Source organism: Anas acuta, chromosome 1 (genome assembly GCF_963932015.1).
Source record: "Anas acuta chromosome 1, bAnaAcu1.1, whole genome shotgun sequence".
NCBI classification, from domain to species: domain Eukaryota; kingdom Metazoa; phylum Chordata; class Aves; order Anseriformes; family Anatidae; genus Anas; species Anas acuta.
The window spans coordinates 138,994,311-139,022,240 of NC_088979.1; the positions used below are offsets into that span (position 1 = coordinate 138,994,311).

The 27,930-nt window shown below is 36.8% G+C and overlaps 1 protein-coding gene across 7 annotated transcripts in view; it reads left to right on the forward strand.

The window, feature by feature from the left end:
• EPS8 (EGFR pathway substrate 8, signaling adaptor) overlaps positions 1–27,930 on the forward strand; it is a 133,552-nt gene that overhangs the window by 100,022 nt on the left and 5,600 nt on the right. For 6 of the 7 annotated variants that reach the window (XM_068659975.1, XM_068659935.1, XM_068659961.1 and 3 more), the window contains 9 exons: positions 2,742–2,816; positions 3,413–3,561; positions 5,844–6,027; positions 10,357–10,490; positions 14,258–14,369; positions 15,202–15,345; positions 22,550–22,787; positions 26,232–26,412; positions 26,846–26,975. In XM_068659975.1, the coding sequence (XP_068516076.1) occupies positions 2,742–2,816; positions 3,413–3,561; positions 5,844–6,027; positions 10,357–10,490; positions 14,258–14,369; positions 15,202–15,345; positions 22,550–22,787; positions 26,232–26,412; positions 26,846–26,975 (1,347 nt within the window). The remainder of the gene's footprint in view (positions 1–2,741; positions 2,817–3,412; positions 3,562–5,843; positions 6,028–10,356; positions 10,491–14,257; positions 14,370–15,201; positions 15,346–22,549; positions 22,788–26,231; positions 26,413–26,845; positions 26,976–27,930) is intronic. The other variant, XM_068659985.1, reaches the window with a different exon arrangement.

A 27,930-nucleotide genomic window follows, 5' to 3' on the forward strand; every position in this document is an offset into this window, starting at 1 on the left:
GGCATGTCCTCTTCTTCAAGTGCTATTACTGGAAGGCAGCAAGTAGGACACCTTCAGTGCATTTACTTCCACATACTGACTGTCCCTTCCAATTGCTGGGGAAGCTATGCCAAAAAGAAAGTTTGTTCTCACATTCATTGAGTCAAATCTTCGTTTTTCTTCCTCTTGGGGAATGAATTCTGATTGCAGGGCTGTGGGTGTTATTTAGAAAAGTAAAAAATATATTACTTTAAAACCTCATTATCAAATGTTGTGATTCTGACCTTAGAGGACTGCTGGGGTGCAAGGGAAGGGGGAGAAAGGGAAAGGCAGGAGATGTCTTAGAACATGCTGATCTTTCTCAGTAATAGTGCCTGTAATGTTAATTTTTTTCATTATAATTTAATACTGCATTTAAATTAGTTTTTCACCGAGGAACACCCATGTATCCAAATCTTTATTTTCTGTTCAGGAGTAGAAGCAGTTCTTGTTGTGGTGCTGAGAGCATCTAGGACCTGGTTTCTAATGCTCTTTCATGAAGATCTGTGCCATACCGGTGTGTTGTTTCAATGTCATTGCAGAAGCCACAAAAACTTGAAATTTCCTTTCCTAGGCATTTATGTCAGAACATGGAGAACTGTATAAAGTGAAGAATCTAGTTTAAAAGTAAAATGATTAGCTAGAAGAATAAAATCTTTTTCAGTAGAATGAAAACTGTTTTAAAATACCATGCCAGAAACTGCTAGAAAGTACCTACCATTTAGAAAAAAAAAATGTTTACAAAGACCAAAAGAAAGTTGTCACATCTGAAGGACAACGTATAGGAAGTTATTAGCACTAAAAACACATCCTCTTTGTTTCTTAACTTGGAAGCACACTCTAGAAGGCTAGATGTAAATATAGGATGAAACTAGACAAAAGGAGTTTGAAGGAACAGACAGCAAGATGCAATAAGAATTACTAGAGATTTTTAAAACGCATTCTGGCATGCTTGCTACTTCTAGAGTCTGCAGAGCTGATAGGTCATCACTAAATAAAAGGAATACTCCAAGAAGTTGTAGCAGAGAAAAATATGTATTTTTTTTAATGCATATATTTACTTGGAAAAGCTTGATAATGGACAATATGTTCATGAAAACCATTGTTTATGGGAAGCACAAGAGAGTATCTGTTTCATGTTGAAGAACTGGTAATGGATTAAAAAAGAACAGAAAATCAAAATGGCAGGTAACAGATAGATGGATAGAAACTCTGTTGAATGGGTACCATTCATCCATCTCCTCCAAAAACTTACGGATAAATCAACAAACCACGCACAGTGTTGTGCAACCTCTCAGACTGGCTTTCTTCCAGAGAAAGAGAAATGATTAAGGTAATGTTTATAATTTTAAAGTAATTTCAGGGCTCTGAGGGACTAAGACAACCACGTATCCATGAGGTACCCCTCATGGGATATGGTAGACAGATACATTTAACATTATACCCATATATTATTAAATAATAAACCTGTAGACAGGTATATTAAAATTGAAGAAGAAAACATACATCTTGCAAAGTGAAACGATGCCTACAAATTTCTCAAATTTTTTATTTTATTTCTAACAAGGTCACATACCCTGAAGTTTGTAATGAAAATGAGCTGCTTTGAGTTCAAACAGAGCTTCCTAGACTCTTGCTTGGCAAAACAGAAAACGATTTATAAGCATGAAATGCCCATTCTCAAAGTGCAGTAAATTCAGCAGTGAAGTCCCATATACACGTATACCATGACAGCCTTTGCTGTCCAACATATTCACAGGTTTTCAGGCAAACGGGGAGTGAAGTGACAAGATTTGATGAGGCTACTAAGCTATTCTGGATAGCAAAATGAGACGAATCGTCAGTACAGAAATGGAGAAACACCTCATGATAGCAAATGGTGAATTTACAGATGAAATTCAGTATTGACAGATAAGATACAAATGGGAAAACATCATATATAGAATAAGTGAGAAAAAAAATGTGGATGTACTACTTGTTTCTGTGAAAGTATCATCCATGTTCAATACATGTATTGAACGACCAAGTGAATGCTAAGAGACAAAAATGAACAAATACAGATCATCAATATGCCACTATGTTCACTGGCTTTATTTTGGTCCCAGTACAGTGAAATTGAAGAATGTACAGGGAGGACAAGAATGCTGTAAAGGATGATTACTTAGGCTTTTCTTTAGTTTGGAGTAAAAGCCAAAAAGAATGAGAATGTAATAAATCTATAAATGGTAACGAACATCACTGGAAAAAGGGAGGAGAGAAGGATTGATCAGTTTTCTTTTGGAAAAGAACTAGAGGGTATTGATGAAACCTAGAGCTGGCACATTTCCAAAGGAGATGTTTTTTTTTACAAAGCATAGAATCCAGGTGCCAAACTTCTTATTTGCATAGTACATGCTAAGATTTACGTGGATTCAAAAGCAGTTGAGTGAATTTATTCACAAGAAGAATCCATCAATGGCTATTAATGTAAAACACTAGCATTTTGTACTTCTGGTTTCTGAGGTAATTACTGGTGGATTCAAAATATCTTGGGGAAAATTTCTTATGAGTTTGCCTTTTTCTCACATTCTTCCCTTAACACTTGTTATTAGCTGATGTTGGAGACAAAGAATTGAGCTTGGATAGACCTGTGGTCTCACTTGAGATGGTCATTCTTATGTGAAGTATTTATTGTCATTAAAGTTAACTGTTTCTTACAATTTATCATTTTCCCTTTCCCTCAGGCCAAATTGAAGTTCCATATCCAGAATCCTAGTGCAGTGGAACTGGTTCATTTTCTTTTTACCCCACTACATATGGTAAGCTTTTATATTTTTTTTCAGTGTTTTCCTTCAGAACTCTTGTATCTGTATACTCTATAACCTTTTCAAAGATAAAAAGATTAAAATGTTGTGTCCCTGGACAGTAACTAAGGAGAAATGTGTGTATTTGAGGATGAGGGTCTCTTCAGAAAACATATTATATCATTTTTTGCACAGACATCCATTTATTAAATGTATTTATTTAAAATGTTTTTAGCTTTTTATGTTACATTTTGAAATTATCATTTTTAATTAACAATTAAAAAAATGTGATAATTTATATAATGCAGGAGGAGAGTTGAATGCATAGCCATATGCCTTAATGGAAGTATGTGTGGTTTTGATCAGTAGATTAAAGTAACATTGAAATAGTGGGTCTAAATATAAATTAGTAGGTGATCAGAACAGCAGTTATTTTGCTATAAGTGTTTTTACTTTATCCATAAGACATTAGGACACATGTTAGTTCCTCAAATATTATTTGTTTGTTTGAGTAGTAAATGTATCCTAGCAGCACTGCAGATATATATTCAATATAACTTCCTTACTTGCCATATGTATGTTCTTTGTTTTATTTTAATACTTGTATTTAGGTGGTGCAGACAACAGGAGGTCCAGAGCTTGCTAGTACAGTAATAAGTCCCCTTCTTACAAAAGATACTATAGACTTCCTGCAATATACTGTCACCAGTGAGGAAGGACAATTATGGATGTCATTGGGTGACACGTGGACCAAAGCCAGGTGAGGAAAAGCTCAAGTTTATTGACATATGATCCACCCCCAACAAACCTGTTACTAATTTGGTGGTCTTTGGACTCCTCACAGCTGTTCTTTGAAGTTTTTTGGAAAGGAACCCTTTAGCCTCAATGGGATTTGGGAATGGTTTGATTTTAGGGGTCACAGGGAGGGAGAAAACGTAGACAGAAATTTTTGTTTCCTCCATAGAATCTAGGAGAAGAGACCAAATTACATACATGTAGTCTTACATCATCGTTTTTTTCTGAACTGTCTTTTGCATGCTTGCTTTACACCCTTATTTTTCCAACCCAATCATTTGGAATTGATTAAAAATCAGTTTGAAGAAGTTGATATAAAAAGTGAAAAACGTGGCAAAAGAGGATACAGATTTCTATTTTGAATTTCCAATAATGATTAAAAGCTAAAAATTTAAATGCCTTTACTTCTTTAAAAGCATCATAATGCTATAAAGAAAATGCTTCAAACTTTTAAAGAGTGTTTATTGGCTGAGTCATGTTATGTGTGCATACTTTACATGTCACTATTATGGTTAAGCTTCACTGAAATTATTTTATGTATTTGTTGTTTTTGAGGTGAGTATATGGTTTGAAATTACTTAGTAAAATATGCAGAAAAAAATCTTAAATTGACAAAATGTCAATCTGTAATCTGTGGTAGATAAATACATGTAACAATGATTAAGCATGCAATCACTTGGACTGGAAACACACCATGTATTTTGAATTTACTTGTCTTGCTCTTAGATTCCAGATTCAGAAATAAACATCTACCAAGTAGATTTCTTACATTTTAAATTAATTAATCAATAAAAAGTATTTTTTAAAAGTGACTAAGTGATAAAAGTGAATTGAGTGTTTTCCTGGTAAGGAAGGCTGCATAGAAAGCCCTAGAATATGGAGCGAGGAGCATACTCATAGTAGGGAGTGCGTGATCCCTTTTTGATCTCACTCTGATGCTGGAACAATGTCCAAATACATCCCTGGGCCTGTTGTCCAGCCTGCTACTACAAAATGGGCTGGAAACAGTAATTAGATCCCCTTGTGACTGCCAGAGAGTTTATACCAGAAAAGCAGTATCTGCTTGCCTTTACCTGCTCTGAGCTCTGTTGGCTTCACTGCAGCTTGTGGTGGGGCTGACTCTGGAAATTTCCATAGCATTGGAGCCCCATGAAGGGAAAATGGATTTCTGTGTAAAATCGTTGCCTCCTTGTCTTTGGAACTACCTTCATTATTATCTTCAGACATACTGAAAAAAGTGTGATTGAAAGAGAAACAGCTTATGTTGGATAGGGAAGAGTGAAGCACTTAGAATGCTGCTAGTTGACCTGTGAAGATTAGATATTTCAGTCTGAGTGATCTCAGTATACAGAGATACACAGTGGTGCAGTTTAGCAAGAGAGATGAATGATGAAACTCAAGGGTTACTGACCTACATCAGGCCTGCTAATGGGATAATAATTGCTGACTGTTCCTGCAAGTTGTGTGGCTGACAGCATTTTTCCCTTAATTTTGAGCAATGTCAACAATGAGACTGTTAAGCCACTGTAATGTCAGTTTCCATTTCTGCTTCCACTGTAAAGATACAGTAATTATATTGCAAGATGGTTCGTCATGCATGGCACAAAGGCAGAGCATGAAAGCATTAATTTAGGTACTGCATATTACAGTAGGAAATGCTAGTGGAGCACTAAAAAGTAATACTGTATTCTAAGAAAATTAATCTAAAGTATAAAACATTAAATATGCTGATAATTCTTGTTCGTTTTTTTTTTTTTTTTCAATATAAGCTATTCATTGCCTAATTTCTTTAAAGTGTTGCTTGGCCTAAGCTTCTGTACTTCATACCTAGTTTCAGACTTTCTTATACAGTAGGCGGTTTCTTTGAAGTCTTTTGTGTATTCCTTTAACACAAACAGAGCATTGCAACACTTTTTCCCATCTAACAGCTAAAAAAAAAATCCTAGATGTGTTTGTGATTGATTCTTCTATTACTCATCCTTTGCTAGGAGACAGGAATTTGTTGTTTTAGCACTGAAAAGTCATTATGGCAAAAGTAGTTAGCTTATTGCTGTGCCTTGCAGAAAAGTAGTTATGGTCAATACATATTTTCTGCAAATTTTGTGTTCTAGCACAGTTGTATCTATACTGTAATGCCAGCCTGTCCTCTTCACTAACAAAATAAAAAGCATTTCAATTTTTAGAAAACCTATCTAAATAATATTTTTATGGCCCTTGACAAAGCTCTCTAATTTACTTTTCATACAGAGCGGACTGGCCCAAAGACCAGTTTATTCCACCTTATGTCCCCCGTTTCCGAAATGGTTGGGAACCTCCTTTGCTGAACTTCATGGGAGCTCCAAATGAACAAGAACTCAATCATTTGGCTGAGTCTGTGGCAAACTTTGCAGAGCAACAGCGGAAGCAAGAAATAAAAAGATTGTCAACTGAGGTAGGTTAACTATGACGCTGGTTTGTAAATTCGTGGAAAGCAACATAAACTACTTTCAGAGAAAAAAACATTCTGAGACATTGGAGAGACAACATCAGTGCAAGCTCAGTATATTTGCACAAAAGCTATAGAAAACCAAATATCTGTTTAACCACCAAAATGTGAGTAGGAAAAATACGAGGATTTTGCCTACTACCCTCTTTGAACTTGGTGTGTTTTCCCACATCAGTTGAAAGGACAATCCAAGCCCCTAAGTTTTGTTCTGGCCCTTGTCCTGTGCTTTCAGATCCCATTGACTTTGATTGTATATGCTTTAGGCAAATTTGAACAACAGTGTTTTCAAATGTGCATCCATGCACAGGAACATAAACAAAACAAAACAAAAAATAGGGAATTTTGAATTTTAATTGCTTGTTAATGAATGTAGAATTTAATATTTCTTTTATTGATTATTTGATACTTCCACTGTTTTGCAAGAAAATATTCACCAGTGCTATCAGAGTAATGCCATGTCAGGTAATTTACTTCTGAAAAGTCTTGCCAGTTAGAAGAATTGTTGCACAGGAACATTTTTCTTTGCTTTTCTCCCGCAAAATAAGATCAATTTAGAAGGAAAAAAAAAAGATATTCTGTTTGACGAATGGAAACGTGGACCTGCATCTAAAGCCTTCAGAGAAATCTGAGTACATATTCTTACTAATTCTGTGAGGGGAAAATAAAGGGACTGACTATCAAGATTTTACCTTCAACTTTTTCGGTAGAGTTGGTCAGAAAATGTACTTTGACTTATGTGAAAACTTTAAGAATACAAATGATTTATCTTTTTAATTCACAAAAAAAAAAAAAGCTATTGCTATTTTAAACATATGAAAGTTTTAATTTTGGAAGCTTTTTGGTTTTGAGAAGAGACAAGATTAAATTTAAGATTGTAATGTATTAAACTAGCTGTAGTTTAAATCAAAAGTTAGCTAGTCCAAGTTCCCCTGTTAACATCTGTGATATGGAAGCACAGCTAAGAATTTTTGAGGTTCAACCCATAGACTTATGCATCTTCCTTGGACAAGTTACACCGTACTATATTCAGAACACATCTTAATACTATTATATCAGATTTTATCTTAATTTTATAATTGTGAGCTTGATATATATGCTAGTGACAAAAATGTGCATATGGAAGAAAATGCAAGGGAATTATTTTAGATGGATCACATGGTTGCCGTGTTTTTGAAAAATATTTGTCACAGTTGCCTTTTCTGGTTTTGAGCTGAGCTCTGCTTTCTAGTGCCATGAGCATTTGCCATATCCTGGGAGAGGAGCCTGCCATTTCACCTCTGTGCTGCGAGGTCCTACATGCCTGCACAGGGGTGAATCTAAGAAGTCAATCAGTTTCTATTTCATGAAGTTTTCATTATGAAAACAACCAAATTTCAGAATACTTTTATAGTTAGGATATTTTGTCCGAGGTATGGGAAACATTCAGTCTTAGCCTTGTAAAGTTGAGTTCACCATTTACTGTTTATCAGCTGTTGTGGGATGGCTTTCTCTTGCAGAACAACTCTCGTGTTGTCTTATTGGAGACAACAAAGTTTCTCCAGCAAAACAAACAAACAAAAAAAAAAACAAAACACAAAAACATTAAATGTGTCCATGGAAAACATGTCACAATGAAACGTTGTTTTGATGAAACTGCATTTAAAAAATAAAAAAGTGTACATGTATACCATGTAAAAAGTCTGCCAAGCAAAGGAGGCTAGCATGGTTCATATTTCATTACTTAAAACATTGTTTGGCTTTATGCCTAATAGGGTATACAAGAATAAATGCAACAAAAAGTATGTTATTGCCTGTGAGATTTTTCTGAGAAAAAAAAAGTGTTTAGTAAAAGTTAATGGGCACAGTAATTGAAATGTAGCTGTTCCTGTCATCTCCCCAAAAAAGTTCCATCAAACATTGCTTCAGGTTTTATAGTTTATGTTGTGCTCCTTTTTAATTAATAAACAAACAAACAGAAAAGACAAACCAAAACAACACCCCACCCTTTCTCAACTTATATTGATATGTGAAAAGTGCAAAATAGTATTGAAAAAAAGGGGCACTTTTTTCTGTTACGATTATTACTGAATACGTATTTTTCTTATGTTATATTAGTATATAATATGTTGAAACATTTGGGAGGGGGAATACACTGAGATACTGTGTTTGTTTGTGTTTTGGGGATTGCATTCTTCTTGATGTTGGTAATGTTGGTTGGGTTGGTAGGTGTTTGTGCTGACTTTTAGCATCTTTGTCCTAGTCTTCAAAAGAGCAAATAATAGTAGTAGCAGTAATAATAATAGTAATAATAATAATAGTAATAATAACAGTTCAATGAAGGCATTTGTGTGACTGGTACCTGGGATGTCAAGCCTTAGTTTCATGATTCCTGTGTGGTTTTGGGCAAGTCGTTTAACCTTGGTACCTTGTCTCCCTGCACCAGTGCCTCCTGAGCACATCCCCTGGGGGAGAAGTGCTGAGCTGCTTAATAGCCGTGAAATGCATTAGGTGCTCAGCTGGAAAAGCTGCGCCAGTGCAAAATATCTACAGCAAAAGCAGCATCCTGAAGTGGGTGATACTAGAAAAATTATTCTTTCTAAGTCCATCAGAACAGCTTAGATGACAGAGAGTACTGGAAAAATTATATGAGAATTTGTGTCCATGCCTTGCTGCTCATGAGCCCTGTGCCTCAGTGGGGTGGTGCAGGTGGAGGTGGAGGCTGGTCCTGCTGGGAGGGCATATTGAGCATGTGCACTGGGAAGCCTTGTTCATGAGGTGTTTTTTGTTTTTTTTTCTTTCTAATCCTGTATCCTAATATGTAGTTGCACATGCAGCTCCCACCAAGGGGTTTGAAGGTAGAGTCACCTGAGCAATGGGGACTTCAAATGGCAGTGAAACAGTGGGGAGCTGGTGATGAGAGTCGAGTGAGGCTCAGGAGATGCAAATAATTTCTGTGTGAAGTAAAAATGAGTGCCGGCTTCCTGAGTGTCTTTTGATGTGAGTTATAAAGTCAGTGACACTTGATAGTCTATTTTTCAAAGAGGTTATAGTCATGTATTTTTAAAGAAAATTCTGTCTATATAGTTTTTTTCTTTTCTTTTCTTTTCTTTTCTTTTCTTTTCTTTTCTTTTCTTTTCTTTTCTTTTCTTTTCTTTTCTTTTCTTTTCTTTTCTTTTCTTTTCTTTTCTTTTCTTTTCTTTTCTTTTCTTTTCTTTTCTTTTCTTTTCTTTTCTTTTCTTTTCTTTTCTTTTCTTTTCTTTTCTTTTCTTTTCTTTTCTTTTCTTTTCTCTACGTGTTTTTAATTTCTTTTTACAAACACTCAGCCCCATAGGCAAGTGTTTCTAGGTGCCAGGTCAGGTACTTGGAGGCAGGCTTGAGGAGGGTGGCTTTTCTGTAGCCACACAGCAAGAAAAAAAGGCCAGAGTATAGAGATTTGGCAACTTGTGGTGAATCTCAGCTGTTCTAGCTTGTTGTGCAATTGGATGGTGATATAAGAAAATGATCAAGAATGAGCATCTTCAATTTCATAATCTCCAGAAATGAACTGCTCAACTTGTCTTTCTTTTGGGGAATGGACATTAAAATAATTCTTACTAGAAGCAGAGTATCACTGCTGGATTTAAGGTAGTTTTTTTTAAAAGGATTGCTGCTTTAAAAGACTTTTCTCTGTGTGCTTGTAATAAGTTGTGATTGTTTCCTTTAATTATGATCCTTAATTACACGAAGTATTACCTTCCTTTTTGCATTTCTTCTTTGACTTCAATCATGTTCTGTGAGAGGGTGACATAAATGAGCCACTTGATATTATGATCCTGAAATAGGGTGATAATTTTACTTGGGAGGTTTATTTCTGACATACACTTCTGGTTAGCTAGCTAGAGTTTTCTGGCTTGAAGTGTACGTATAGAACAAAAGCTCAGAGCAGTTTCTCAGTGCCGTTTGTTTTAAAGTCATTCAGGCATTGTTTATAACTTTTGTTGCTGTAGCGATACCTAAGAGATGACGTGGACCTTGCCCCAGAGAACTGTTTTTTTTTTTTTCTAAAGAATATCTACTGTAATATTAATGCAGGCGGATGACTTAGGACTGAAATTCTTTTATTCTTTTGATCTCTCTGCGTACGTATTTTAAATGCAGAAGCTATTAACATTTCATAGCAGAATGTGAGCACCTGAGAACAAGGACATGGGAGTGCTGGCAGGGAGCACGGGGGCTCTGGATTAGGCAAAACAGGCAGTGTGTTGCTGTGTGTGACACTAATCCCCTCTTCGGTTTTGTCTCTTCTTTGTCTTTCAGCCTCCCGGTGTTCCCGACTACCCTCCATCTGATGGGTATGCATTCAGTAACACAGTGTACAAAAGAGGGCCTCTGCTGGACCAAGGGGCAGCTGTTGCTGCCTTTAAGCAAACTGTTAGCCGACATGTAGATAGGTAACACTGAATCAACGTCGTACGTGGTGCTGTGGATAACTGTCCCGACTTATTGCTGCTGGGGTGGTGGTGTCTCTGTTCACCTCTGTTTGTGCCTGGAGCAGATCCTTATTTCTGTAAGGCAGCCACTCTGGCTAGCAGTGGCTGTTCTGCCTTTGCTTCTCCCAGGCACATCCATAGGACTCTTTCAGTATCATTTCTATGAAACATGTTTATGTATGCTGTGAAATTCTTGCCTTTGTCAAAAATGATATAGCAAAATTCCAGTCTGATAGAGAACACGGGATCCTGCTATTTGGGTTTATTTTTTTTCTGTTTTTTTTTTTTTTTTCAAATTTTTTTAAAGCTATTCTTTGCTCTCTTTGAAAATACAAAGAATTACAAGTACACTCAGATTCATCTGTCCTTGTTTTGAATGATTGTTTGATTTGTTTAGCTGCTTATTTGCTGCTCCTTAGTATCCTGCTTTTGATGTTCTGGGCTGGTGTATGAATGCCCACTTCCAGAATAGTAACTGATTGTTTCTTCCGTTTTCACTATGAACAAAGCTACAAAATGTTTGCATAGCAACCACGGTCTTCTTGCACATCCTCTTTCATCCCCTTCATTTTAGCCTAAATCTGAATATCTTAATGGTGAAACGCAGTGATCCTTGGAGTCTCAGCCCTGTCGGCATGGAGAATTTCTGCTGGTAAAAGCTGTGGAAGTAAATCAGTAAAGTAGTGCTAGAATTGTGCCTCCACACCAAACTGTATTCCTTATGCACCACTTGAAGAGTATTTTAGCTCATGTGCCATGGAAGGTGCTTAAGCTAAACTTTTGTGATCAGATTGCTGGTAAAAACAGTGTTGATATGAGTCATAATTTGCATAACCCCTAATTTTTGAGCTACAAACTAAAAGATGCTGCTGTTAATCTGCACGCAAACAAATTCCCAAGTGGTGTGCAAGGTGAAGACTCCATTGTTTTTCTGAATTTTGGATTTATTCTTTGTAACAACAGCAACCGTAATGGTCATCTCTAAACATTTTCTCTAACTTGGTTACTTTGAGGGTTCTTGTCTGAGGACCACTCAGCTTGCAATCTAAATGATTTGCGCTAGAAATTCTTTTATCTTGTAATGCAATAAGACCTGTTTTGTCCTTTCGGAGCAAGACTGAAAGCAATGCAAAGGCTGTTGCCTCTGTTTCAGGTTTAAAGAATGGGGCTTATTGCATTGACCCATTGATGATATCAGCGTATCTGGCTGTAACAGAATGAGTCATCCAAGCTTCCTTTGTAGTGGGCAAAGAGAAAGGAGCATTTCTAAGAATCAGGTCACGTCAGGTGAAGTCAGTCTTTTGAAAGATGTGAAATGAGACATGCAGTGGTGGTGCCTGTTTCTCACCACTGATGGCAGGAGGGAGTCTAGATGGCTGGTACTGATGCAGACATTTATGGTGTGCCACTATCTCCTGATCCAACGCGATGTAAACTTCCATTTGTTAATTGGCTCTCTTAATACATGCCTGGGAGGAGTTCCTTATTGGGTGAAAGCTATTAATATGTATTACCCTTAGTAACTTCCACTTAAAGATAAATTGTAAAGCACCTGTGAAGAAGCAGGTGCAGAGGGAAGCAGGTTTGGGGGAAAGGAACAAGAAGTACAAGATGGATGGTTCAGCCACTGTTTGCTGGTCCTTGTTGAAAGCTGGTTTTCACAAGCAGTCTGAAGGCAGTGACTGAGCCACCCACTACCTGTGCAGAGACGTGCAGGTGACACGTTGTCCAAAGAGCACAAAATCACAGAGAACTTGAGTGAGCCTTATGTGCCAGGACCTCCAGTAAGGCATGCTTTCCTCAGGTGACTTAAACTAAGCATCATGATCTTAAACTTCCAGGGTGTTACTAGCTATATCAGGGGCTCTGATGCTGAAAGAGCACTGAACAGTTTTTCAAAAAGTTGTATGGTGTTTCAATACAGCATGCCATGTGGCTGTTTTTGTACTGTCATTTCTGGAACAGCACCCTGGGGTTCAGTGCAATCTACCAGGTTCTCCTGCAGCGTGCACAGCAGAGCTGCAGTTACAGCATATCTGGCAGGCAATAGGAGAAGGCAGCAGAAGATTGGTGGACGGAAGCTCTGGGTACCCAAAGTAAACAGTTTGGCTCATTAAGGTGGGCTTGAATTGTTATCATCTCTACAGCAATATATAGCCACTGTCCAGCCCATGTTCTGGGGATATTGAGGTTGATTGCAACAGAATGGGGTAAGACTGAAGCATAAGTGTATAAGTTGTTTTTATTATTATTATGACTAATATTATTATTATAAACACATTTATTTATATTTATAATAATTAGTATTATTATTAATGATAATAATATTATTAATAATAATAATCCTTCCTGAGTTATGTCTTTTGGAGAGATTGAGATATCTAGCAGTTGACTGGGCAGGAAGACACAGTTAATAAAATGAGATTGGAAAGGCAGTCTACCAGTAATACTGCCTTCAGAGGTGGGTTAGTCATATCACCAAACTAATAAGAAAGCACCTCAAAACTATATAAATTTTGAGTGGGTGGCTGAATAAATTGGGATTACTCACATGTCTCTAAACCTCATAATAGGGTGTTATGAGGGCTGTGGTTTATCCCATGTTTTTCGCTCTCTCCTTTAAATGCTCTAAGTGTTTTGTCTTTCTTTCAAAATTTTCAATCTCAGTATGATTGTTTCTTTGTTCTGCTCTTCAAGTCAAGTGAGACAGTTCTCCACAGCCATGCAATAGCTAGGTAACTCCTGGATTGCTGAGGCACACACCTGGGGTCCATTGCTGCACAGCACCAACATCAGCAGACATCTGCATTTGTATCCCTGTGCTGTGATGTTGTATACCAAACCTCTGTTTGTTTGGTTTTTTTTTTGCTGTTTTTTTTTTTTTTTCTCTTTTGTTTTTGTTTTATTTATTTATCGTTGTTTTGTTTTAAGCTTTACTGTTTGGTAAGGATTTGGGTTTTTAAGTGTTATTTACACTTAGCACATTAAAGAAACTAGTAACTTGTTACCCAAAGGCAATGTGAACAGATCTTTCCTCAAGGAAAAGAATGCTGCTGATGTATACTGTGGTATGCTTTATTTTACAATGAACCCTGCTCTTAATTGATGCAATAATTTGAGATTCTTAGAGGTTATGATATATTATAAATAATTAAGAAAACTGATCTGCAGCAGGCAAGCATTTCTTGGAGTTTAATTCCATTGGTATCAATGTCTCTTCATTGGTATCAAGTTATTGGTATCAATGACTTGAAGCTTAATTTATAACAAATGCTAGAAATACAATTTTGTGCAAAGCACAAGATACTAAGTGTATACTAAGCATATTCATTTATTAGTATGGGAAATGATTGTTTAACCTACTGTAGTTTTCTATAAGAAATAAGACTAAATATAATGTGTATATTTATCTTAATAAAATGGCACCTGCAAATCCAAGTAATTATCATACACATTGCAAGCAGTGGGCCAATAAAGATTATCGGTTCTTAAGGTTCATGCAGCTCAACCACATTTTTCTTTTTTTCTTTTCTTGTGTATGTGTGTGATGTAATGTGATGTGTACGTGTTTAGTAAGTATGTTGTGAATAGACAGTTCTACAGCAACAGCAAGTTATGTTCTTTTTTGCTGTTTAAATGTTTTGCGGGTTGTTGAAGGAGGGCATTTTATCTATATTTTTATTTGCTTGAATGTCTCACTGAACAATAGTCTGATCTTTACATTGCAGAAACTATGAAGCACACAATAAAACGCAGTCCAAGAAATATGCCAAATGCAAGTATGAGTTTATGGCAAGAAACAACAGTGAGCTTTCTGTCATGAAAGAAGAGATAGTAGAGGTAACTTTTTTGCAAAGAGATGACATAAATTTCTGGTACTAGTCAAAACTGAGGGTACCTTTCCTGTGGGAGCAGTAAGGACTTCAGTGTTTTTATCTGATTGATCTCCATTAATATGGAAAGTTCAATTAATTTGTTTTGCGTCGTAGACAAGATAAACAGAAATCCTGTGCTGACTTATGGCTCATTGCTCTGGAGATTCATGCTGTAATATAATTGTGTGTTTCTTCTGTCTTCTCATTTAAAATCATCATTTGGTAGTATGTAAATAAGTGGCTCTGTCAAACACTACCTGTGTACACACAGTGAAAGACTGTCCTTTCCTGGAAGCAATAGTACCCTGAGAGACGGACAGAAATGTAGAGGGGAAGAAGTAACAGAGAAAATGTTGTGTATAAGGCTGCTCTGCTCATAGTCAGAAAACAAATTTCTGCTGGCCATCCTGCTCCAATTCCTTCTTTACTCAGAAATGCACTCTCCAAATTTGTGCCATAGCAGAGTCATGCATTTTCCCTTGGGTGCCAGCCTCTCTGTACAAGTACTTGATTTTTATTCCACTGTGTTGTCCTGCACGTCTGAGTTCACACAGGTTCATTTGCATGCTATTCTACAATATCCTTTCTTGAGAGCCACATTTTGAAAAGTGAACTACTATGATGTAGAATTACTTATGGTGATAATCAAGGAAGCCTACAGGGCTGTGTAACATCTGTATAAGATTTGTTGACAATCACAGAACCTGGCAAAGTTATGATTTTGTTTGGAAATGATGTAAGTGCTGGCAGGAGGAAAGTCAGAAAAAATATGTAATTATGTTACCAAATTATTTCAGATTCTGGATGACAGAAAGCAGTGGTGGAAGGTTCGGAATAAAAGTGGCAACGCAGGCTTTGTGCCAAACAACATTTTGGACCCTCTGAGGAATTATGAAGGTGATCTAGGATTGCCAGAACCTGTGTATACCCGCGCCATCCAGGTACCATCAACTCCTTGGGAGACAAAATTTCTTTTCAAAAGTGTGTGTGTACTTGTTTGTGCGTTTACAAAGGAGGAAGAGATTCACAGCAAAGCTAAAATATTTTCATAGTCTACTGATATGTCAAAAGATGCATATTTCTTTTACAGGCTGAAGTTTATTTCTGTATTGCATGGAGTCTAACAAGAGAATAAAGTTGATAGAGATATAGCAAAGTCTTTTCCTTTAGAGCTTTTTTCTGGTTATTTACTTAGAGGTGGTAATTTCCACCCCAATGGATGTTTATGCATTTATTTTAATTGCAAATATCCTTTGTGCATTGATAGCTGTTGATGCCAAAGAAGGAGTTTGAATTATTTAAGGTAGGGTATTCTTTGTTACTTCTAGGAGAGTGAACACTAGTTTTTCTTTTTATTTCTTTTTATTTTCTCTCTTTGTGTGTGTTTCAATCTTAGTTTCAAATCTATTTAAATACAGTAATTTTGGAGTTGTAAAAAAACAGGTGTCTTTGCTTTTGAATTCACAAAGCAGGTATTTTCAATTATTATTCCTGTGCATCATCAGCAATTTAGTCTACTAAACTAATTTTGGTTTTATTTCTTTCACATTATAGCACAGAATTAACTTTATATGTATATTTATATATATATATATGCCGAACAGAATTAGAGGGTAAAATATTAAAAAACAAATAAACAAAACACCAAACCCTGTATCTCCCCCCCCCAGTCTTACATCAGTGCAATTGTCTGCCTGAGTAAGGATTTAAAGACTTAAAGGATAAAGTTGTAATGTATAATTTTACACCAACTTTAAGTTGTCTGGAGGCTCATAAAACAAAAGATCATATTTTATAAGATCTGTTTCTTCCCTCTTATATCTAATGATTTTGAAAAATTAGGCAAACAATTTCAGATTAAGCAGAAATTCCAAGCCTGACTCTAAATGAGACTTTAAGTCCAAATGGAAGCCAAACTTTTGTTGAAACTTAAAGTTGAATTAAATGTTATTTAGTCTAATATTTGTTCCTTGTGCCTACATGTACCAGCTGTTGACTGAAAAACAAGAAATTCCATAATGTTATTGTTAACAAGTCTATTGCAGACTCATCTAAAAGTTCCAGCTGAAGGTGCCACTGTGCCAAATTACATATACAGAGTTATCATGAAAGCTGCAGCTTTTGCAGTGTTTCCAGTCTTTCCATGGATATGGAAAGTCTCTTGATAAACAGGTTCTGTATTATTTCTCCCACAATCATGTGGAGGATGTATCCTGAGCTTGCTGGGCTTTAATCAGATCATTTCTGAGTTTTTCCTATGTGCAATTGTTTGCCAATAAGGCATGAGCTCTTTATAAATTGATTATGCTTTTTAGCTCTGTGTGAAGTGAAGCATGCATCTAGAGTGCTTTTCAAATCCTGTTTTAAAGATCTGACTTATTTTCTTTAAGTGCATGTAATTCTGTGTGTTTGGAATTTGCTGAGAAATATTGAGCAGACTAAATAAGTATAGAACTGAGTAGAAGTTCTTATACTATTTTTTTATTTTAATGCACTGCAGGTTTTGATGTTTTCTATTTGAAATAATTACATGGCATAGGAAGTAGTAAAATAATCATTTTCACGAAGCATTCTCCAGGAAGCCATGAAAATTAGGGACAGAGAACAACTTCTAAGATAATTTTTTCTTTCCCCTCTGGCAGGTTGTTCCCTACAGCCCATTGTTTATTTCAGCTGTAGCTTTATCGTATTCAAATGTGAGCTTTAAAAGCTGCAAAAGTATTTAAGAATATAATGAATTACACAGGATAAAGGAAGTCTTTACCAAGACATGTCAGTAATGTTGTTCTCAACATTATGTTGATTATGATAATTTTAGGACTGCTGCATGTACTCATTCATCTCTTTCTTTGTGATAGCTACATGGTTCGTTTGGGATCTTTTTGCATAACACTATTTTCATAACAATGCCAAGAGACATTGCTGCTATTTCAGAGAGAAATGAGGCATTGAAGGGATTACTGACTGACCCAAGGTCAAACAGGAGAGCTTGTGGGCAGAGCAGGGAAATTGAAGCTGTTCCTATCAGTGCCTTTGAGAGACCCTGAACACAAGCAGGCTCTGAGTGCCTGGTGCTGTCCAGATTTCTGCCAGTCTGCTGAGTTGTCTTTGGTTTCCAAAGGACTATTTTCAAAGTGGTGTGCTAGCTGTGTCAAGCACCCTGGTCCACTCTTTGTCGCAGATAAGTGCAATGTACAAGGGAAGCATGTTTCATTTCAGGATAATGAACTTCAAAGCATAGCTGACCAAAATAAGCTTCCAGTTTATTATGAAGGATTAAGGGTTCTTCTTCATAATAAAATGGATTATTTTTCCATTCAGTCATTTTACAGGCTGACACCCTTCCTCTGAGAGATGGATGCTGATTATCACAATTCTTAGAGCTGCAAAGTTTGTTTTACTCTCACTCTGTTCCCTCTGTGAGTCCACATGATAGATTAGAACCTAATTCTTCTCTCAGCCCCTTTCAGGATCCAGATCCCATATAGTTACCTGGAAGCAATGAACTGATCCTATAGATGATACTTGCAGGACCATTGTAATCAATGTCCTAGTAATTTCACTGTCTTTGTGAGTCAGAGTCTGTAACATTGTTCTGGTCAGGAGAAAAAAAAAAAGTCTGGAATTATTTCCAGTAAAACCCTTGCTTTTAATACTTTTGTAGATCAGGTAAAGCTTTTTGGTGGTTGTTTATATCTTCCACTAATGTTAATTATACACTATCAGTTTCCCTTGGTGTTGGTCATTTAGTCTGCCTCTTTATGGTGGAACAGCAGTCATACTTCACCATCCTCTACAGATAATATAAACAGTTTCCCTAGTACTTGAACTTCTCCTTATGTACAAGTATTCCCAGAGAACAGACAAAATAATTAATCACGGTATTTCCTATTTTCTGTGCCTTTTGTAATATTTCTTAATGCTTTTCAAAAAGAAATATGAAAACCATAATTAGGATAGAGGTTTGTATCTTGCTGGGTATGTTAATTAATCTCATGACACCTTTTGTGTGGTGAGGCAGCTATTTTCTCGGTGATGTAAATGAAATCCTGAGGCACGGACAGTAAATGTTAAGCCAAGTGCAGTCCTTTAGTATTATTTTAGTAAACCTTGACTGTCCACAGAAGTGATATGGTATATTTATGAGTCATGCTTTTGGTACGTAAACACTGAGATAAAAGTCTCCACTTCATTTGGGGCAAGCATCCTTTGGGTTTCTTGGCGATCTACCATCAAAACCTTTCTTTCAAGTCTCTGTTTAGCAGCTCTCTGAAAATATCTCTCTGTGGGAAGTTGTTTTCTCTCAGGCGCAGCATTTGTGCTCCAAGTTAGTGTCATAGTGCCATACTCATCTTTTGCCAACTGGTATCTTTCCTGCAGATCATGAATTGCTTGATAATGCAGAGATGTAGTTGCCAGGTGTTCATTTTGTCATGGCCAAAGAGATGTCACAATTTTTGATCACGAGCTAGTATCTTTTTTACTTTGTTTTGTATTAAATGCTCTTTAAGATGCCATCAGACCAAGGCTTTTTTATGGCTTTAGAAGAAAGGTTATTTTTGTGTCCAATTCAACATTGATCTAATCCCAAATTATGGGATGGCATTTATTAAACAGAAATGTAATGAATAATTGTAAAAAAGAGCATGATTGCTAAAAATTAAAAGTCCACAGCGTGCTCCCCAAATATATACATAAATTTGTAAGAAATGGGGACTATGCTTGGCTAATAACAATCTGTGTAAGTAAATTCTTTCAAACTTTTTAATTTGTTCCTTCTAATATATTTCTTTCCTTCTTGCAAGATTCTAGCAAGATGGATTTGTAAATCCTGTAAAACCGTAAATTCCTTACACCCCACAAAGTGTAAAGTAGGTGCCTCATAATAGTATTAGTAGTATTAATAGGCAGCTGTCTGATTCTGTGTAACAGCTGAGCCCACCAAAGGCAACTCAAGTAAAAGACCTCACTTGAAATTTCCTTTCCCAGTCCTAGGTACTTCATTAGCAAATAAGGGGGTACAAGCCTATTCTCTCTAGTGAGAGAATAGGCTTGTACCCCAATAGGACCCTTGGGTCCTATTGACCAGCAATAGGACCCAAGGTAACTGTATGGAGCTGCAAGCAAAAGGGGAGGTTCAGGTTGGCTGTCAAGAAAAGGTTCTGCACCAAAAGGGTGGTCAGCCTACCCTGGGAAGTGGTCATGGCAGCGTTGAAGAAGCATTTGGGTAATGATCTCAGACATAGGGTCTGTTTTTTTGCGTGGTTCTGTGTGGACCCAGGAATGGGACTCGATGACTCTTGTGGGTCCTTCCCAACTCAAGGTACAATATGACTGTATGATTCCATGTCTGTCAGCAGCAATCTTTACCTTGTTTTGTAAGCTACTCAATATTTTTAAACTCCAATAAATAGGCTTTTTTCCCATACCTGTTCTGATTTAATTCTCAATATTCTACAGTTGTGATATCATTTGCATCATCACAAATATTCATCTTCTTTTTTTTAAAAAAAATCTATTTCTGAGTTTCTGTCTGTATGGATAGGTGCTTTGAAAAGATCTCATTGCTGATATGGCTTCACATATGAGTGTTGAAGTAGCCAATACTCCATTCATGGTCCAAAAGAAAAAAATGAGAATAGCTCATTATATGAGTTGCTTAGTGAGTAAGAAGAGGTAATTATTAGCACTGATGTTCTTTTGTTTTTAAATTGCTAGTGTGTGTGAAATTTCAGGAAAGATGTGTGAGGCGGTTACTTTTTACCTTACTAACAATACTCTTTGGTATGATTTACTCCATTTTCCTCACAGCAATTGCTGGGAGAGCTTTCAGAGGTAACAAAATTACTATTCTGATTTGAACCTCAAAAATTACTCTTTTAGACTGTGTAGTTACCAAATTCCATAGTGCATGCTTGTTTTCTTTGTAGCAATGAATAGAAGTGATGGGATGAATCTGTGGATGTCCTCAGAATATCTGGAATTAAAGAAAGAAATGTTCAAAAAAAAAAAAAAAAAGTAATGTTAAATTGATTCAAGTGTATAATTGTTTTTTGTGCAGTGTTCAACAAAAATTGAAGTGTATTTCAATGTTGTTTCATTTTTAAATTTAGAATTTGAGTAATGTTTCCAGATCAGTTTTTATTTTCACTCCAGCATGCAGTAAGTCGTTTTGATGAGGCTTGTAATTGCAGTATGTGATTACATGTTTCAGAAACAACATTAGTATCATCTGTTGAGAGCTATATGTAATGTTTTGCTGTCACTTCTGGATTGTGACTGTGGTGACATGCAGTTTATGCATTGGTTTGTAATGAATCCTCTCTACCATAAAGAGGGGTGCTTTTTCTTTGCATGTTGGTTAAGAAGGTCAAGGACAAGCATGGTGGTAGTAGTCTAGAAATATGAATCCGTGAACAAAAGGCAGATTTTATTTATATTGTTAGAAAATTTTAAAATCTGTGAAATTCTTAAATTAACATAATTTTGGATATATCAGAGTAAATCTCTGTGTAAATTTCTTAAATATACAACATTCTGCTTGTTCTCTTATATTCTACATTTTACTTTTTTGGCATTTGAGATTTTATTTTAAAAAGTGTTTTGTTGTCTTCACATCACAATAGTAGAATACTGAAAAGTCAGGTATATAACTTTTTTTAAAAAACCCTCTCCACAGTGCACTGCACCAGATGAACACAAAATGATCCATATGAATTTTTTTTACATGCTAAGAACAGAAACTGAAAAGGTTTAATGGAGAATGTATTGTAGGACTATATGTTTGCTTCAGTAGCTGACTACTACAATTTAAGTGAAAAATTATCTAAGGGAAGCAAAATACATTTTTTTTCCTAGGCTTTATAGAACCTGATGGGATGAATTTTTGGTTGGTGTAACCCTGTAGTGATTAGTGTTTACAATCCCAGTTCACATGCGCTACAAAATGCCTTGCCCATCAGTTAGATGCACCAAGTGGAGGATTCCTGTATAAGGGCAGTTGTTGACATTTTATAAAGGTTTGCTTGTTGACAGGGCAGTGATGTGCTATTCAGTTTCTAACATATGGCTCCTACAAATATTTCTCTACTTGATCTGCCATAACCCCTCAGCCTCCAAGGAAATAGTAAATGTTATTTCAGGATGGAGCAATGAGTCTGGGGAATGTACTCTTCTATTTTCATAGCAAAATAAGCAGACTTCTCATAACTAAGAAATGAGACATCAGTACTGAGCAAGTAAACTTTAATATTAAACTTCCAAGCCGTGTTATTCTAAAACTGCAGAGAGGGAGCAGTGTTAAAACAGTGAGCTGTGAAATTGGAATTGTTGGAAAGAAAAAAGTAACATAAGCTAGTTGCAAGTTTCTGGGCTTGCCTGTCATTGGGACTACTTTGCGAATATGCATGTCTCTTCCTGTCACTGGCACCATTCTAAAGGCAAAGGAGAGAAGAAATTATTCCCCCAAATTATTTTGAGGCATCTGCCAGCTAGCTATTAACAGCAAGATAATTTGCATGCTGTTAGAAAAGTTTTGGGGTGAATTTATTCCAAGAATTATGGAGTTTGTTTAATTGCATTGTTGCATTGAGGTGGCTTGTTAGTGCTCATACAAATAGCTGAAATGCCACTCCTGAATAGGTAGGAGGAGCAGGAACCTCTTAAAAATTGTCTGCAGCTTAAGAAACAATGTGTTATTCCAATTTGGTGACGTTCATAAGTTAAATCATTAGTCAGGCTTAGGTGTGGCTGGACATGTCCATTTTTCACTATTTTTAACATGACTTCTATAAAACATATGTTTTTAAACTGATAAACTCCAACAATTAAAAAATTTTGGAAGTTGTTCAAAAGTGCCAGATAGTAAAGTTCAGAATTTTAAAACAATTTTATTTATAGAAATAATCTGTTTGAAAGAAATAAATGCATTTCATATGATGTGATTGTTCTGAGTTCTATGCCTGACAATGATACCAAATCAAGCTTTGGCAAATTTTGAAACTGTTTCTGGCAAGTAGGATGTTTTTGTTCAGTAAATGAAATCAGTTGGTGCAAAGCACCTCATCTTTTTCTTCAGAAGCCTGAGTTTGTCGAACTTCTTGTCCAAGTTTTATTGTTGAACCAAGTCTCTCTGCATCTTTTCAGAAACAAAGGACAGACTATGCCGCAAAACAACCCAGTCCAGTTCCTGCTACTCCTTCACCGCCTCCAACACCTGCGCCTGTGCCCGCAGCTGTCCCCCTCCCTCCAAGCACACCAGCACCTATACCGGTTCCTGTGCCGAAGGCGCCTGCAACCATCAGCCGCCAAAGCAGCACCTCTAGTGACAGCGGTGGTAGTGTTGCACGAGACAGCCAGAGGAACAAACAAGTTCCTGTGGATCGTAAGTTTGTTTAAGAAGCAAGAAAAAAAAATATTTCTACCATCCCTACATCTTTTGCTTAATCCTTGAATTCCTGAAAACCTCGTGTTTCAGATAAATTTTTATGAAATATTTCACTTTAACCCCCTATTTAAAATACTGATTTTCTAAGTACAGTGTTCTCTATACAAATATGATGGTGAGTAGGAGCAAAACACTTCTGCACTTACGCTAGGCCTAAAACAGCAGTACATCCTCTCATTTTATGACTACTTAGGATCTTCAGTCAGTGGTTTTCAACACTGTAAATGCCCATGCTGATACTCTAGCTAATGTACATTGCTTGCTTGCAATGCGTTATCGTTACTGCATTACAATCCAAATCGCTTTTGAAACCAGTTAGACTGTTTTTACACTTCCATCAGTGGTCATCCATGTTTCTAAGGAATTTGTACCTTTCTGAAACATGTATCCAAGGCCTGTAACAGGACTTACAGGTCTGGCTGATGCATAGAAACCATGCTGTAATGGTGTTGTAGGAGTCTTATCTTTTATAATCAGGACCTCTCAGCTTGGTCAAAGCAACAGCAACTGGTGGGCCACTGAGCAAATTAGTGCCTCCTTGTCTCAGGGGGATGAGAGAATATAATCCGTAGCCCTTTAGCTGGAAAAACATGGTAACCTGCATCCAGCAGTGTGTGGCAGTCATGAAATAATCTGCTTTAGACATCCCTCTAATTTTAAAACATAGCTGCTGCTGAAGCTGCTACTGTGTATCAACTAAAAAGCAGTTTGGTTAAAATAGCTTATTTAACCAGCCAATAATTTCTCTCCTAAATGTACTTTAAACACTGAAATTGCCTAGATTAAAAATAACTGAAACTTTTATGCAAGCATTTGCTCTATCTACTAACACAGTAGCTGTTAAAATAGCTTTTGCAGTTCAGGAATTGACAGCTTTTCCAGTCCCAGGCCTTATCAGAAAATCCGACCTCCACTTGAGCTAAAAACTGGAACTGAGTGTAATCCTTTCTGAAGAGGGCTTCTTTCCCCATCATCACTGGTGGATTGGAAGCACGCCTCCTTGGATATGCCTGCTCTGGCATTGCCTGGAGGTAGACCAGCTCCCTCCAAAGCTCTAACTCAGGAAGGCTCTGGGACATTTTTAGTTTTTTTATGGAACAGACTTTAAAGATGGTAATTATAACTGGAGTTGAGCCTTGCGGGAGGAATGTGCTTCGCTGCAGCTTCCCAAAGAAACAGTAGGGCCTGCTTCTGCCCTTGTCCTCTGTTGGGTGATTTGACACGTAAAATAAAACAAACAAACAACAACGATAACAACAACAACAACAAAAAAACAGAAACCGGAACAGTTATAAAAGAGGTGTAAAGTGAGAATGAACTTCCCCTGTTCATGGGGAACTATTCTGGCTGTAGGTATGAGGTGCAAAGGGTTGCTGTAGACCAAGTGGTTACAAGACATGTTCTGTGGCCCCCTCAGGTTCCAGTGAGGCCAGAGGCCATGCCTGAGATTCGTGCCCTCACTGGGGGCTTTAACTCAAACCCACTCAATGGACTTCAGCTGCCTCAGTGTCCTTGGAAAATAACTGCCTCTGTGACAGTAATGGGCAGCCCTTGCTGTGCAGCTGCTGCCTGAGCACCCACCTCACCCTGCAAAGATCAGGGTACCGAGCAGTTGGTACTGAGTGTATTTTGTTTGTTTATGGTAACGTATCAAACAATAGTAAGGATCTGTTACCTACCAGCTAAATATTTATCTTCTGATACAGTCTTGGTGTGGATAAAACCTAAGTCTTTCAAAGTCTGTGTAAATAGAAGGACGATAGCAATTTTCTTTCTGTCTTCCTGTTTGGGGAAAATAACTGGTGCATGCTTCATTAACATTGCCTAAAGGTTTTATTCATATATCCCCTCTCAGACCTTCACGTACCACTGAGCACGTCATTTTAGCTTCCAATTCACACTCTGGAAAAAAAAATACTGATGGGGTCTGAATGCCTCAAATGCTTTGCTAGAGATACTTGTCCACTTTCAGCCTGGGGCTATTTTATGAAAAGAAAATAGTTAAGATGAGGATTTTTCTTCTTCTGGTGGTTTTATTAAAAAAAAGAAAAAAAAAAAAGCCCTGTTTTTATTGATCCAACTGGCTAGAGAGGTAGATCCTTGGAAAAGTGTTGGGAGAATATAAAAGGAAAAAAGAGAATGAAAAATTTTAATATCTTACAGTTTTTCCATATGATGCTGTGTCTTTTTCCTCTGTTGCTGTCAGTGTAACAGGAGGAAAAGAATGACTTTTGCCACCTGAATGCATCAGAGAAGTTGATGTAGTTACTCTTTGTGTATGAAAATGTGGCTGTTGAATAAAGGAAAATAAAAACAAGGAAATCCTGAGAATTTTCAAGTTCACTTACAGTTGCATGTCAAAGTATTTTTGTAATAAGACCAGAGTTACTGCATGGAGAGATTAAGGGTGTTAAATCATTATGTTCTCTGTGCCTGAGAGGATATTTTCACCCTTTCAGGTTCTACCTATTTTTTTGTGAAATCATCCACAGAACATCTTTTATGTATTAAAAGAAGTCAGTATCATCATAATTGATTGTGTGAAACGAATGAAAAGCATTTCAGTTTGTTGTCTGCTAGTGGCCAGCCTTAAAACTGAATGTTTCAGACAAAAGGGTTCTGTGGGAACGCAAATTTGCATAATTTGGTTTTAATTAAAAATAAATTAAAAAAAAAAAAGTTCTTGCCCCAGTTCCAATGTCTCTGATATGACAGTCAGCTACTTTTTTTTGTTGTTATTTTTATATTGAAGCATGACATTGTGTCAGCCAACCATTGCTGCACCGCTGAGGCTTTAAGTGAATTCAAATTATCTTCTGTGGTCTTTTCTTAAAATCCCTCGAAAAAATTTATTACTATACTAATGTGTTAGCTGCAAGGTGGTATGTTTCAGTAGCTGTGATTTATTTTTTTGCCTAGGTTGATTTGCACCAAAAACTTGAGCAATAAAGTAATAAACTTTCCACAGTGAAAAGAATCTTATTTTCTTCCTTCTGTTTTTTTTTTTTTTTTTTTTCATTTTCACGATATCATATTTCTGTTGGAAAAAACTCAAACTATGGCAATTGAACAACCTTCTGTACCCATTTTCCTGTGCAGCTTGAGGGCTAGACTGCTCTGCATACTTCTGCAACGTCAAGTTTATCTCTTCTTTCTAGGGTCTCACTTAAATATATTTATTTAGCTTATTTTGTTTTGCAAATGGATTAGGAATAACAAAATCTTCCCAGGGGATCAAGGAAAATAATAACTCAATTAGAGCCAATGAGTAAATCTTTAAAGAAAAAAAAACGTTTAAGATTTAAAGTGGAGTGTAAGAAATCACCTGGCCTTGGTAAAGCACCCTTGAGAATAATTTCTGTGGGGCACTTCTCTCTCTAGGCAGGAAATCCCAGATGGAGGAGGTGCAGGATGAACTTGTTCACCGGCTCACCATAGGCCGCAGTGCTGCCCAGAGGAAGTTCCACGTGCCACGGCCAAACATCCCGGTGGTGAACATCACTTACGATTCCTCACCTGATGATGTGAAAGCGTGGTTGGAGTCCAAAGGATTCAACCCTGTGTAAGTTTGAGGACAAATGTAAGAAAGCTTCTAAAAATGATTTTCCTGTCAGTAAGTTGTGTATGGTCTTCCTGATTTTGAAATCAAGCAGCTTTCTGAAAATCAAGGTGTGTCAGCTGCACTCTTGGAAAATATTATTTGTTTTAGCAAATATATATTTATATACATATGAATGCATATATATATTTGTATATATTTCTACATGGTTATAGATATCTATATGTATTTTGGAAAAAAAAAAAAAGTGCATATCAGCCTTCACCAAAATGTACTGGCTATGACAGGTACTGAATTGACTTCAAGTGTTCTTTTGCTTGCAGTTTAGACTTGATTCGGTAGCTCTGTTCTAGTGAGGGATGAAGAAAACCACCTTCTTCCCTTTAGCCTGTTGTATTTCTGCTTATTTCTTGCTTGCTTTTTCTTGTGACCTCAGGACTGTTAACAGCCTTGGTGTGCTGACGGGTGCACAGCTTTTCTCCCTCAATAAAGACGAACTGAAGACTGTTTGCCCAGAAGGGTCTAGAGTCTACAGCCAAATTACGGTACAAAAGTCTGCTTTGGAGGTATGTATAACGCTTCTTACTAGCCTAACACTGGCTTGCTGATGTCTGAGAAACAGGATTTGAGTCACCATTTTTTGTATGTAAAGAAGTAAGTAGCTCTTCATGCTGTTCCCATCACATTGATACGCATTTTTTTTACCTGGGTTATTTGGTATAAATGCATTGAAACAGCATTCCTCAAAAAGACTGGGTGGAACCTCTGCCCTCTTCTTAAAGATTCCACAAAGTGTTAGAAAAAGTGTACAGTGGTATTAAGCAAAAGAGGTTGAGTGTTGTAGTCAGGCTCCCTACAGCTGCAAAAAGAGAGATGAGCCAAAAGGGACTTTAGGGAAAACAAGAGGAGAGCATGAAATGCCTTTCTTTCTGCTTCTTGCTCAGCCCAGTACATGGACAAACAGGTTCTCCAGGTACTTTTGGTGGTGATGTGTCAGTTTTGCACTATCTGCGTAGAGGAGATTTGATTTATTAGTTGTGTGAAAGCGACAGAGTGAGAGTACGCTGTTGAATCTCATGGTCTTTCAGGTCAAAAGCCGGGGAATCTTTATTGGTGGATCCTAAGAGTAGCAAAATGCATTTGATACTGTGATAGCAGAATTACTGAGCCATAGATAAATACATGGTGCTTCTGTATTCATTGTTCTGCAACAGTTTTCTTTAATTGCAGTGGTACTGTTCCTTACACTCCTTAAAATCTTGGATAGTTGTGCTAGGGAGAAAGCTTATCAATTCAAAATCAGGAAAATACTAGTATTTTTTATTTTAATCTTGCTATGGTAAATGGAGAAATGGACTAGATAATATCTAGAGTTGAGACTAGCCCACAAAGAAGCTATAATCTTCACATTCTGTTTAAAAGAAAATCATGAAAAAAATATTAAAATATCCCTTTATTCCCTCACAAAACTAGGACTAACTTGGTTGATTTGAAGATTTAACTGCCAGGCCTATTTTTAAA